This window comes from Equus asinus, chromosome 21 (assembly GCF_041296235.1).
Source record: "Equus asinus isolate D_3611 breed Donkey chromosome 21, EquAss-T2T_v2, whole genome shotgun sequence".
Classification (NCBI taxonomy): Eukaryota; Metazoa; Chordata; class Mammalia; order Perissodactyla; family Equidae; genus Equus; species Equus asinus.
In genome coordinates, this window is record NC_091810.1 from 11,737,859 (window position 1) to 11,752,297 (window position 14,439).

At 46.7% G+C, this 14,439-nt stretch overlaps 1 protein-coding gene across 1 annotated transcript in view; it reads left to right on the forward strand.

Annotated features, from left to right (window-relative positions):
- PODXL2 (podocalyxin like 2) overlaps nt 1–14,439 on the forward strand; it is a 45,014-nt gene that overhangs the window by 14,513 nt on the left and 16,062 nt on the right. Inside the window, exons 3-4 of the mRNA XM_044755190.2 lie at nt 8,557–9,338; nt 10,169–10,243. Of these exons, the coding sequence (XP_044611125.1) occupies nt 8,557–9,338; nt 10,169–10,243 (857 nt within the window). The remainder of the gene's footprint in view (nt 1–8,556; nt 9,339–10,168; nt 10,244–14,439) is intronic.

Here is a 14,439-nt window from a genome sequence, read left to right on the forward strand (position 1 = left end):
ACCATTAAAAAGTTATTTTAGGGGCTGGTCCAGTGGTGTAGTGGTTAAATTCATTACTCTGCTTCTGTGGCCCAGGGTTCACGGGTTTGGATCTCAGGGGCGTCCCACATAAAATGGAGGAAGATGGGCACAGATGTTAGCTTGGGGACAGTCTTCCTCACACACACACATACACATGTCGTTTTAAATTACACCAAAAGCTTGCCTTGCACCTCTATTTCATACAGATGTATTATGAATTTGGTGAGTGTTTCGTATTCACTCGGCTGAGTAAGTGTCTGTAGGACAGCACTCAGGGGACAGCTTTCAGTGATTTGACATTAACCTAAAGGGACATTTAAAGTGATCTTTCAAGGCCACTGGCCCTGATGCCTGTTTTAATTCCATATCTTAACAGAGGAATCAGTTCATTAATATTTCAGCTGAGGGGCTGGCCCCGTGGCCAAGCGGTTAAATTCACATGTTCTGCTTCGGTGGCCCAGGGTTTTGTTGGTTCGGATCCTGGGCGCAGACACGGCACTGCTCATCAGGCCACGCTGAGGCAGCGTCCCACATAGCAGAACCAGAAGGACCTGCAACTAGAATATACAACTGTGTACTGTGGGGCTTCAGGGAGAAGGAGAATTAAAACGACGACAGCAGCAAAGATCGGCAACAGATGTTAGCTCAGGGCCAAGCTTAAAAAGAAAAGTTCAGCTGATGCTGAAGGTCATCCACGAGATTATGGCTACCTTGGAAGGCAGAAATAAAGTCCAGTGTGACCTTGATAAATTCGGGGAAGAGACCTAGAAAACTGTGATGAAATATAAGAGGGAAAAAAATGCAACATGATCTTATTTAGGGAACAGAGGCCAGCACCACAGTGAGATTAAAAGGAAAAAAAAAAGCCTGGAGAATCCAAGTTGTCCAGAGACCTGGGACTTCACAGTGACCCCCAGCTGCCTCTGAGCTGCCACCTCAGGTCACAGGGGCAGAACGCAGCTCAGTGCTGTGACCCATTGAAATGATGTGGTGTGAGTCGAGAAACCTGACTTTGCATTTTGCTTCAGTTAGCCTCTAGTTGGTGAATCTTGCTCAGCTTTCAGCAAATATTTATTGTGTACCTGCTCTCTTGATTTTGTAACCACTCTTAAAACTGGCGATCTAGAGTTTTTGCAAGAGAAGAAGAATGACAGTGGGGTTGAGAACAAGGAATAATTATGGTCATTTAGCCCAGAAGAAGAGGCTGAATTGGGACACCTAAGAGAACATGTAGGATTGTTTCCTGAGGGAGCTGCTTTCCAGTGTTCCTCATTTAGTAGATAAAGCAGAAACGGGCTTCAGGTGTAACCAAACCATCACAATTGGGTTTAAGGAAATTAGGGAGAAAAAAAGCCAACAACACAGAAATGCCTTTCTAAGGAGGCCAAGACATGCCCCTGAAGAGGATTGCCAGTCCATCTGTCCGAGACTCACCAGTCACCTGCCAGAGTGCAGAGGCCATCAGGTCACCTCCCAGGTCCCTTTGATCTCAGGACCCTCGACTCCTGGAGTCCTGTTACAGTAACACCTGCCCACAGGTGCTCCTGCTGGGAGCCACGTTGTGTGGAAAGCTCAAAGGAGTGTGAGACATGTGGTGTGACTTTAAGAGGTTGCCCTGGGGAGAAGAGAGTGCCTCCCTTAGGCCACTGTTTTGCATTCATCTTAGTCTCAGTCTCAGAAGAGTGGGTTTGCCCAGCCTATAGGCCAGTGGCCCTTTGCCAAGGCAAGGGGCACCCAGAGTTCCTTCCCCTGCCTGCAGAACTCTGGAGCTTGGCCCTGGCTCTTTAGTGTCCGCCGGTCTGGTGATTCAAGGCCAGCTTTAAAGAGACTGGGCAGATGGATGGGAGAGGCGAAGCGCCTGCCGTCGGGGTGCTCCTCTCCGCGTCTGAAGCCAAGCCCGGGTGCTGGCCTGACATGTGAGCCTGAGTCTGACGGCTTTACAACTAGGACAAGCCTAGCTTCACAGAGCGAGCATCCTTCCCTCTCCAAGCTTTTGTTTCCTCATCTGTGAAAGGAGGGCAGTGGGCCCTTTGATCTCACAGGGCCCCTGTTTACCAATAAAATACCGCGTCTGGGATTTGGAGACTGGATTTTCCCGGAGGCTCTGAGGAAGGTGTAGTTTCCAATGAAAGCCACCAGGGGGCACTGCAACTTCACAGCGCTGTTGCTGGGGGTTTCAGGGAGGAGGGTTGATGAGCCTAAGGGGCAAGGTGCTGGCCAAGGGTGGTCCTCTGGTGTCTCCCGGACAGTCAGGGGACAGCACTAGCTGTCTTCTGAGTCCCCTTGCACCTCAGCCTCTCCTTGACCTTCCACACTTTGAGGCCAAGCTGGAGCCTCCCCCAGAGGGCCTGAGCTGTGGGGGACCCTTCTCATCTCTTTGGTGCCCCAGCTGTTGCTACCCTCCTGGGGACAGGGACGGGCCTGGACCGACTTTGATGCATCTCTAACGTGTCTCCTGGGCATCTCTGCTGGTTCACACCTGTGTCCAGGTATGGGGCTTGTGGTAAGTGCTCTGTAGGCTCGTCTTTGCCCTAGACAGGCTTTTGGGCTTTGTGAGACTCTACTGTCGCGACTCCTGATGCCTGAAGTAGAGGAATAGGAGGGCAGGAGCTCGGCACTAAGCAGGACGGCTCCCCCTGTGTGGAGTTGCACCTCTCCATGGCAGCAGGCTGGGAGCGGGCCTGCCTTACGTAGAGAGGCGACCGTCCCTCCTCCTGCCCCTCGTTGGTGCTGTCCTCTCCTCCGTTTCTTTAGTCTCTCATCTCCACCCGACTCCTTCTCCTGCCCTAGCTCACTTCTTATTTTCTCTTCCTCCGTTGCCAATTTACTCCTTTTTCCCCTCCAAAGTGTGCCGAGACTTCTCCCCCACTCTCCATGTCACAAGTCCCTTGTGGCCTGGTCTTCCCTCCCAGGACCCCAGAGTGGGAGCAGCACTCTCCTCCCCGTCCACCAGGACTGTTCACTGCGTTCTGGAGCTCTTCGTCTGGGATGGCCTGCCCTGTCCCCGCCTCGACTCTCGGCTCTCCTGGTGGCTCAAGCATGTTCCCTAGGCAGCAGTTAAAGTGATTCTCTCTAACTCCTTATTGAAAAATAATTCCAAATTGATGGAAAGAATAATTCCCATGTACTCTTCACTCAGTTTCCCCTTTTGTTAACATTTTGCCACATTTGCTTTATTATTCTGTGTATGTGTTTCTAGACGTTTAGACATATAATTTTTTCCTAAACTATTTGACAGTAAGTTGCAGACATGATGCTCCTTTACCCATAAATACTTCAATGTGTATTTCTTAAGAACAAAGACATTCTCTTACAAACCATAGTACAATGATCAAAATCAGGAAATTGACATTGATAGCAATACTATTATATAATAAAAATTTTTTTTTTGAGGAAGATTAGCCCTGAGCTAACTGCTGCCAATCCTCCTCTTTTTGCTGAGGGAGACTGGCCCTGAGCTAACATCCGTGCCCATCTTCCTCTACTTTATATGTGGGATGCCTGCCACAGCATGGCTTGCCAAGCAGTGCCATGTCTGCACCAGGGATCCGAACTGGTGAATCCCGGGCCGCCGAAGCGGAACGTGGGAGCTTAACTGCTATGCCACCGGGCCGGCCCCTATGATTAAAAATTTTATTCAAGCTTTGCCAGTTTCCCCAGTACTGTCCTCCATAGCAAAAGAGAAAACTTTATTTTTTCCAGTCCACTATCCAGTCCAGGATCACGTACTGCATTTAGTTGTCATGTCTCTTTGGTCTTTTTTATTCTGGAAAATTCTCCAGTCTTTCTTTGTCTTTGATGACCTTGACATTTTTGAAGCAGATGGGTCAGTTATTTTGTAGAGTACCTGTCAATTTCAGTTGTCTGGTGTGTCCCCATGAGTAGATTCAGGTTCTGCGCTTTGGCAGGAAGCGTCATAGAAGTGCTGTTGTCTGTCTCAGTCCATCATAGCATGGTTCTGCTCTTGGATAAAACTTGGTTTCTTTACTCATTAGTCTACATTCGTACGTGGGTCCAGTCCCACTACCCACTGCCTGGGACCCCCATTTTCATCCCATTGAATCTGTCCCACAGGTGCTCATGGCCGGGTTCCTGTCACACCTCTGGTTCATAGTCTGTGCCCCCATTGGGTCTCCTATTAAGTTCTTGTTTCTGGTGTAAGAGGCGTTTCTGATGTTCGGATCATGTCTAGACTCGTCAGTAGACGATCAGTGCTTTCCCGCCCTGCCCTCTCCTGGATTCTCTCTGACTTATCACTCCTGTGCTTATCCTGCCCCTCATCCTGGGGAGCCGTCTTCCAGAAGAGTGCTGCTTTTCCTCTTATGGTTTTACAATGTAAAAATTCCTTTAATGACAATAATAATGGGTGGAGGAGTTGGAGGAATATGCTCTGTACCATGGACTATGCCCAGGCTTAATCTCATTGCATCCTGACCACAGCCCTGTGTGCCAGGTGCTATTATTATTTTATGTATAAGGAAAAGGAAACACACAGGGGTTAAGTAATGTGTCCACGGCCATACGGTTGATAATCTGAGGTCACGCAGAAAAAGGAAAAGGAATAATTTTGGATGCTGAGAGGTGGTAAAGAAGTAGGAAAAACCCTGCTGATTCCAAGCACCAGTGAGCATTGTTTAGTGGCCTGTCCAGTCCCTGGAGATGGGAGGCTGGACAGGGGAGGCTCGGTGGGAGACGGGCGTTCGGGAGCTTTTAGCACGGAGATAGTAGATGGTCTTTGGAATCGGTGAGTCATGAAGAAAGAAGTGTCGAAAGGCTGTGTCAAGGGCCTACTCTTTGGCAGTGATCATACATAGGGAGGCAGGAGAGGTGCTGATGGAGATGATGCAGGAGTCTGCACTGTGATTGGGAGCTTTTCTCTCCCTAGGACAGAAGGAGGCAGAAGATGGGAGGCAGGAGCTCAACACCACACATTGCTCTCCTTTCTGCTCTGGACCAGGCACTGTGTCAGGTGCTGGGAATATAGACATGAAGAAAATCACCTTACTGTCAAAAGGAGCTTGTAATCTAGTGAATTACATTTAATTCCTATTTAGGACAGTAGAGGAATTGCCGTTTTTAATGCCATTGGTGTATAAGATATATAAAGCCTTAGAATATCAGTGCTAGAAAGGACCTTAGAAATCATATGTACCAGCATCCTTTTTGTCATACGAAAAACTGAAGCCCAGAGAAGCCCAGGGACTGACCATTGCTTAGACGAGTCAGAGGGTGACTAAGTCTTCTGGCTCCCAGATCATGTCACTAAGGGCATGACTGCTGTTATTGGCCATCTTAGAGGAGGACATACACATTTTAGGGAATTCTGTTGGGAGCCAGGCTCTCTCTGGAGGTATAGAGACTCAGACTTGTGAGAAAACAGCATCGAACTGAGTGGAGGAATTGTCTTGGTCAGCTTGCCCTCTTGGGAACTCCCCGACCCCAGCGGGGTTCTGCCCGTGAGTGCATCACCATCCACCATATTGCTGCCACATTCTGGTCTGTTGGCTATTTCAAGTGCTTGTTGTGGGTTTCCGTGCACGTTTCCTCTAGACTTCACCATTTCTGTTACTGGCATGGCTTTTCTCACAGTCGGCCAGAGTGCTAACTTCTTCCTGTCAGCCAGCTAACTGATGCATTCTGTCAGCTCCCCCTCAGGCCGTCTCTTGAGTCTGCTCTTCTCTTATTGTCCCTAATGTCTTCGCCTTCGTTTCTCTCTCTTCCCCTTCAGCAGACCCCTCACTCTTTTCTCTGCTTTGGTTCATCCTCTCCTTCATCCCATTCTTGCACATTGCTGTCAGGTTAATCTTCTCGTCCTGAAATCTTATGATTGTAAGAGATTTTATATGTTGTAATTCCCAAGCACCCATCTGACATTCTGTTATGTAGTATTCCTGTCAAGTGGTCATTTAGTCCATTTCAATTATGTTTGAATACATTGCATATTAATTTTAAACAGATCTATCTGTTGTAAAGTTCTGTTGAAGTAAAGGATTTTTATTCTTCTATATATTCTATTCTTCTGTACTTGTTTCATGGGTATAATTTCTTCTTGACTCTCTCTGAAGGTGTTAATAGGACTTTTTCTGAGTTCTCTTTTGTTTGCTAGAGGAACTCTTTTCTCAGGTGGCCCTCCCGCCTCCCCCTCATGCTTCCTCCTGAGGCTGGCTCTCCTCAGATGTCCTGTGAGTCTTGCTCTTTATTTCACGTTTGTGAAGGTGGTGCTGGATTGCTCAGGGTGAGAGGCCGGTGCGGGTTCCTCACCTGTTCTGCGGTCGCTGTCCTGCCAGCAGGCGTCGCCAGAGCTCACAGGGCTGGCCAGCGTGGGGAACGGTGAGCTTCCCCGGCAGGCGTGTGCAGGGGCGGGCAGGCAGGAGCATCCGTTACAAAGTCTCTGCCCCTCAGCAGGAGTCTAGTTAACAACAGGGGGGGCGGCTAGAATATTCTGATGGTTCATTCAGATATTAGAGTGGACTTTCAATTATCACTAAGATTATTCAGCTTCTAAAAATCATACTTTTTCTCCTAGGGAATCAGTTTTTCTCTTTGTCATAACTCTTCTCAGAGCCCTCTGCATCCTTGTTCTGATTTGAACTGATTGCTCTCGAGGCTGCTGCACAGCTTCCACCAAGATGTATTTTCATGATGTTGCTCTCATGTTTCTTGATTTCCCATGTCTTCTTTTGGATTTCTTGGAGAACTTCTTTGAGTAATTCTCTCAGAATCTGCAGATAGTAAAACCTTTAAGTCCTTGCATATATGAAAATGTCTTTATCTTGTAATCATACTTGAATGATAGTTTAGTTGGATGTAAAATTCCAGGTTCAAAATAATCTTCCCTCAGAATTTTGAATACATTTTCAGTTTCCTCCCTGCAGTGTACTGTTATTGATTAGAAGCTTGGTGATAATTTGATATACTTTGCGGGTAACCTGCTCTTTCTCTGAGAGCTTTTAGGATCTTCTCTTGCTCCATAGCATGCTGAAATGTCACGGCAATGAGGCTGGGTGTGAGTTTTCTATCATCCGCCTCGATTGTGTACCCTTCCGATATGAAGCCTCGTGTTGCCAGGCCTTGGGGGTTTTCTTCTTTGTGCAGCGGTTTCCTCTCTCCATTTTGTTGGTTCTGTCTTTCTGGAAATCATATTAGCTAGATATGAGGCCTCCTCCTGCTTTGGTCATCTGTATCTTTTAACTTTTCTCTCTTGTCTTTTTGCTTTTGCTCTGGAGACTTTTCCTTGACTTTTTCTTCCCGCCGTTCTATTGAATTTTTACATTTCGACAACTGAATTTCAATTCCAAGAACTTTTTCTTTTTTAAAGATTACTTGATTTTCTTATAACCTGTTCTTATTTAGAGATGCAATAACTTTGAGTCTTTCTGAGGACACTAAGTGCAATTTCAGAAATCATCTTCTAACTAGAATGACCTACAACTAGGATATACAACTATGTGCTGGGACTTTGGGGAGAAAAAGGAGGAAGATTGGCAATGGGTGTTAGCTCAGGGCCAGTCTTCTAAAAAACAATTATCTTGTTCTCCCTGAACTTTCTGTTCTATGTCTTTGAACCCCATAGTCGCTCTCTCTCCTCCTCTCTCGGTAAGAGGGCGTCCCTCCTCCACTGTCTTTTCCTATGCTTATATTGGCTGAGGGGTTATCTGCTCCTGTGTTCTCATCTGCTTTCCATATTCCCAGAAATTTTATGTAAACTTTCAAACTTTCATTTGGCGGTTAAAAAGAAATCTGTCCTTTGAATGAGTTTCTAACGAAACAGGTCTATGATTTTCGTATGTCATTATCCTGAAGAGGCCTAGGGTTCACTGAAAAGCCAGAAAACATCCTGGTCTCCAGGAGTTCTCTAGGTTCTCTCCTTTCAAATGTAATTCCTCAGAATAGCAGGGAGAATAAAAATACCCTCTCCCACTGCCAGCAGGGACCTTGGAAATTCTGGAAGGCTCTGGAAACCTCTGGCCCCAGCCCCTGGCCTCTCTCTAGCTCTCCTTGCATCTTTTTCATTTCCCAGACAGGGTCTAAATTATAGAAAAAGAGCACAGTTTAGGAACAATGGTCATAATCTGTGGGTCTCCTCTGTTCCTGTTGTAAGAGGGTTTGCAGACCTCATCTGGGATTTCTGACCCCGTAACAACCCATTAGAAAAGGGACTAAAGGGTCTTCTTGGTCAAATCTCCAGATGAGGAAACACAATAGGGAAGATAGACATCAAACTGTTAACCATGGCTGCCTTTGAGCGGGGCAGTCATACAGACTTTTACTTTCTACTGGGTGCATTCCTGTATTCATGGAATTTTAGTGGCAGACTTGTGTCATTTTTATTATCATGAAGGAAACGAGGACCAGCCTGACCCATGTTTCCCCCCAGTCTGCTCTCCCTTCTCCAGCCTGCTTCCCACTCCTTTCCAACACGACCGCCTCACTGTCCCGAGGGGCTCCTGCTTCTTTTATATCATCTTCCCAGTGAATCCTGAGCTAGTAACGAATGAGCGGACTAGTGAACGAGCCTTCTGTCTCTGTCCTTAGATTATGTGTTTCCAGACTTGACTGAGAAGGCAGGTCCCGTCGAAGACACCAGCCAGGGTCAAGAGGTGCCTCGCCTCGCCTCTCCCTTGCCCAAGATGAACCTGGTGGAGCCACCCTGGCACATGGCTCCTGGAGAGGAGGAGGAAGAGGAGGAGGAGGAGGAGAGGGAGAAGGAGGAGGTAGAGAAGGAGGAGGAGGAGGAGGAAGAGGAGGAGCTGCTGCCTGTGAATGGATCCCAAGAAGAAGCCCGAACCCAGGTCCATGACTTTTCTCCCACCAGCAGGAGCCAGACCCCAGGGTCTGCCAAACACAGGCATGAAGATTCTGGGGACCAGGCCTCCTCGGATGTGGAGGTGGGGAACAGCATGGAGCCCAGCCTGCCACCGCCCTCGGTCACCCCAAGTACAGTGACCCTGGGGGGTCAGGACTTCACCAGCCAGGAGGCAGGGAGCACAGTACTGCCAGCCGCAGGGCGTGGGGTAGAGTTTGAGGCCCCGCAGGAGGCAAGTGAGGAGGCCACTGTGGGAGCAGCTGGGTTGGCTGGCAGGCAAGGAGAGGTGCCGTCCTTGGCTTCATTCCCTCAAACAGAAGCTCCCAGCGGGGCTGAGGCTGCAGATGAAGACCCCCTTTACCCTGGAGCCTCAGCCTCTTTCCCACTGGCCCCCCAAGATGTGGAACTGACACCTTCCTCTGCGACCTTGGGGCAGGAAGACCTCAGCCAGCAGCCCCAGGAAGGGCAGGCCGTCGAAGCTCAGTCCAGGATACCCTGGGATTCGACTCAGGTAAAGTGAAGGTGCTCCATCCAGCCGTCCTCGGGCTGCGCGGCACGGTGCAGGGGTCCACCAGGCTGAAGATGGAGGCCCCTCTGTAGCAGTAGAACCCCAGCAGCACTTTTGGGGATGCAGACCTTGTGGCCCAGTAATGGGGTCCTCACCACACTGACATGCAAAACGAAAGCCTCGGAAAAGCTTGGTGCCCTGGCCTGGTTTCCACTTGTTCAGGTGCTACAGCTGCTGCCCTGGGCCTCCCCACGGCTTACGACACTGGCCCAGAGTGGGGACCTGACCTGTGCTCTCCCTGCGCCATCTCCACGCCCCCCACCATGTGTACAGTCGCCCTCTGCTCCCCTCATAAGCCCCTGCTCAGCACAGACACATACACACACACACGTCCAAGTCAGTGCCACACCCCCGACAGCAGGAGGAAAGGAAAGGGGCACCAGGTTATCAGCCTGTGCATCTGGCCCACAGGCACGTTTCTGTTTAGCCTACAGAACATCACAGACAAGTTTGCCATTGAAAGCCTCCGGCTGGGGCAAGCCCTGTGCAGTCTCACCCCTTTGACACAAGCCCCCACTAGTCGTGTGTCACGCCTGGCTTCCTCCTCTCCCTGAAGACGTCTTCTGCTTGGCCCCTGAAGACATCTGGGTTTGTGAACCTTGGGCTGGATCATGGGCTGTCGTCTTGCCGAGGCTATCAGCTCCCACCTAGCTCTCACAACCTACCCCTGGCCCTCACCTCCAGCTGCTCAGAGGGTTTCCACCCACCGTCTCTCCCAGTGCCTTTCCCAATGCCTGTGTAACGGCTGCCCTTCTTTTTGTTTCATCCTCCAGGTGATCTGCAAAGACTGGAGCAACCTGGCCGGGAAGAACTACATCGTTCTGAACATGACGGAGAACGTAGACTGTGTGAGTGCCGCGGTAGGCTGGGCTGCGGGGGAGCATGAGGTGGGGGCAGCGTGGGCGCTGAGGGAGTGGGTGGGTTGGAAAGCTTAGACGTTGAGTCAGAGGGGCCAGCCTAACCCAGGGCATGAACCAGCACCACCAATGTCCAAGAAAAGAGTGCTTTCGTATTTTTAAATTTCTAAAGGCTCTTTCATTCTTGGCCCCTCTGTTTTTAATTTAAAGGAATGGTTTTGTTCGTGTGTGCAATGTCTTCTCTCTCTGGGCTTTGAAATAGTTTTTATAGTTGTTTTCTCCCTGGATAGGTTGCTTGCCCCATTCGTTAGTTTCTGTCTCAGTTTTCTCACATGTGTACTTGCCTCACACGTCTGGTGGCATTTGTTCAGAGCTATTTAAGGAGAACCATCAAGAAGCTGGTTGGAAGCTTTGAGCTTTGTTAACGGTAGCTTCTTGGGAAGGTGGTCAGGCTGGGCCATTTCATTTGAAAATTTTTTTTTTTTTAATTTTTATTTGTTTCGGATGTACGTCATATTTCAAATTCTGGATACATTACATCATGTTCACCCCCCGAACACTAATTATAGTGCATCCCCTCACATGTCGTGACCCTAATCACCCCTTTTGCCCTCGCCTGTCCCCCCTTCCCCAGTGGTAACCACCAGTCCAATCTCCAATGCTATGTGTTTTTTTTTTTTTTTTTTTGTCGTTTTTGTCTTCTACTTATGAGTGAGATCATACGGTATTTGACTTTCTCCCTCTGACTTATTTCACTCAGCATAATACCCTCAAGGTCCATCCATGTTGTCACAAATGGCTGGATTTCATCATTTCTTATGGCTGAGTGGTAGTCCATCGTGTATAAATACCACATATTCTTTATGCATTCGTCCCTTGATGGGCACCTAGGTTGCTTCCAAGTCTTGGCTATTGTGTATAATGCCGCAGTGAACATAGGGGTGCAAGTATCTTTATGCCTTTGTGTTTTCAAGTTCTTTGGATAAATACCCAGCAGTGGAATAGCTGGATCATATGGTAGACCTATCCTTAATTTTCTGAGGATACTCCAAACTGCTTTCCATAGTGGCTGCACCAGTTTGCACTGCCACCAGCAGTGAACAAAGGTTCCCTTCTCTCCACACCCTCTCCAACATTTGTTGTTTCCTGTCTTGTTAATTATAGCCATTCTGACCAGAGTGAGGTGATACCTCATTGTAGTTTTGATTTGCATTTCCCTGATAGCTAATGATGTTGAGCATCTTTTCATATACCTGTTTGGCAATCTGTATTTCTTCTTTGGAGAAATCTCTGTTCAGATCTTCTGCCCATTTTCTAATTGGATTGTTGGTTTTTTTGTTGTTGAGCTGTATGAGTTCTCTGTATATTTTGGATATTAACCCCTTATCTGATATATGGTTTGCAAATATCTTCTCCCAATTGTTAGGTTGTCTTTTCGTTTTGTTGATGGCTTTCTTTGCTGTGCAGAAACTTTTTAGTTTGATGTAGTCCCATTTGTTCATTTTTTCTTTTGTTTCCCTTGCCCGGTCAGACATGGGACTCGAAAATATGCTGCTCAGACCAATGTCATAGAGCGTACTGCCTGTGTTTTCTAGAAGAGACTTCTGGAAGAAAACATCATTTGAAAATTTTTAATGTCAGCATCTTTAGGTCCTTCCTCCTGGGTGATCAGATTCTTTGAAAAAGGAACTTCTGTCCTGCTGGGAGCATAAATGGCTGGTTGCCCCTGTTCTTGGGGCCAAGGTGTGGAGAGGGCTGGGCGTGTCAGTGTCAGAAATATGTGTGCATAGATCCATTCATTTTCACCCTTCCCCAGCTGTGTCCGGTGTCCAGTAGGTCAGAGACCCTCTATTTTACCCTTGTTAAAGAATAACCTTTCAGTCTTCAGCCAGGGACAAGGCACATTTGTCAGCTGTGCAGTGTTGGGGAGAGGAATGAGGGATCCAGCTGCTTCTTAAACAGACTTTCAAACAGTTTTCCTATTTTTAGCATCACTTCCATCCCCGCTTCCAAAGGTAGCCAGTGCTGTTTATTCCGGAGCATCTTGGGAGGTTGACAGCTTGAGTCTGCTTCTTCTCAACTCTCCCCATTTTGGCGTAGGATCTGGCTCTTTGGGGCTTGCTAAATCAGGAAGTTCTAACTCATCCATCTGCTTCCAGGGTCCAGATTTTCTTGCTTTTGTCTCCTCTTCTGTTTTGTTTTGTTTTTGTCTTTGTGGTTTTAGATCTTAAAAAATTCTTTGCTCTTGTTTCGTGTGTTTGAGGGAAAGTGAAAGTACGTGCATGTATTTAATCCAAAAGTGACCAAGGAGATTTTATGTTTCCCAGCATCATTATACACAGGTAGATTTTAACATGATTGATGTGTTTTCCTTTTTTTAATTGATGCTCAAATACCCATCTTTGGCTGGTGAAAGCCTCTTGGAGTTGGCTTCTGAGTCCTTTTGGCCGACCTATTAGTGTTTGATGGTTTCCTCGCTTTCTGGTGCAGTGAGATGTTCCAGGCTCATCTTGTATGTTCCCTCCTCCAGAAACGGAATCAACATTTCTCAAATAAAAGGGTGCCAGGGACCCCTCCATGTTTGGCGTGCACACTTGAACCATAAATCTAAAGTAATGTCTCTCTTCTCTTTCCAAACAACACATAGACCTTAAAATGCTGTTATTCTTCTCTCCCTGTTTTGTCTTGTATGTTATTCTCATTTAATATTTGATAGCCACCTAATTAATCATTATTATTTTTTATGGTAGATTTTCTTAGTGTGGTAAAAAAACATTTGACATAAAATTTACGATCTTAACCTTTTTTTTTTGGTGAGGAAGATTGGCCCTGAGCTAACACCTATTGCCAGTCCTCCTCTATCTTGTATGTGGGATGCTGCCACAGCTTGGCTTGATGAGTAATATAGGTCTGTGCTCAGGATCCGAACCCACAAATCCCAGGCCGCAGAAGTGGAGCACGGGAACTTAACCACTATGCCACTGGGCTGGCCCCCTTAACCATCTTTAAGTGTATGGTTATGTTAAGTACATTTACATTGTTGTGAAATACCGCTTTAGAACTTTTCAACTTGTAAAACTGAAGCCCTGTCCCCATTAAACACTAACTCTCCATTCCCCTATCCTCCAGCCCCTGGCAGCCCCCATTCTGCTTTGTGTCTCTGTGAATTTGACTTCTCTAGGGACCTCATAGAAGTGGAATCATACAGTATTTGTCCTTTTATGACTGGCTTTTTTCATTTAGCATAATGTTCTCAAAGTTCATCCATGTTGTAGCATATGGCTGAATAATTTCCTTTTAAGGCTGAATAATATTCCATTATATCTATAGACCACATTTTGTTTATCCATTCATCCGTCAGTGGACACTTGAGTTGCTTCCACCTTTTGGCTATTGTGAATAATGCAGCTATTAATGTGGGTGTATAAATATCTCTTTGAAACTCTGCTTTCAGTTCTTTTGGCTCTGTATCCAGAAGTGGAATTGTTGGATCATATGTTAGTTCTATTTTTAATTTTTTGAGGAACTGCCATACTGCTTTCCACAGTGGCTGCCCCATTTTACACTCCCACCAACAGTGGACAAGGGTTCCAATTTCTGCATATCCTCACCAATGTTTGTTGTTTTCTGGTTTTTCGACAGTGGCCATCCCGATGTGTGTGAGGTGGAATCTCATTATCGATTTGATTTGCATTTCTCTAATGATTAGTGATGGTGAGCACTAGTCATTATTATTCACAGTCAGTGCTTATGTTGTTTTATCAATATTTTTATTAGTTACTTTGCTCACATCCCCACTCCTTTTTCTGCGTTTAACTTCCTCTTCCTGAAATATATCCTTCAGTAGCTTTTTCTGCAAGGATATCTCAGTCTTTATATATGTAAAAATGTCTTCAATTTTCTCATGTTCTTTTTTGGTAACTTTTTGTTTTGATATAATTTCAAACTTACAGAAAGAATAGTCAAAGAAATCCCATGTATCCTTGATCTAGATTCACGACTTGTTAGCATCTTTTCACACCATTTGAGTGTAAGTTGTAGGCTCCTACCCCTGAATACATTAGTGTGTATCTCCTCAGAACAAGGACATTCTTTTGGATAACCAGAGTACAATGATCGAAATCAGGACATTAATGCTGATGCAAAACTGTAATCTATGGACCTTATTTAGATTTCACCAGTGGTCC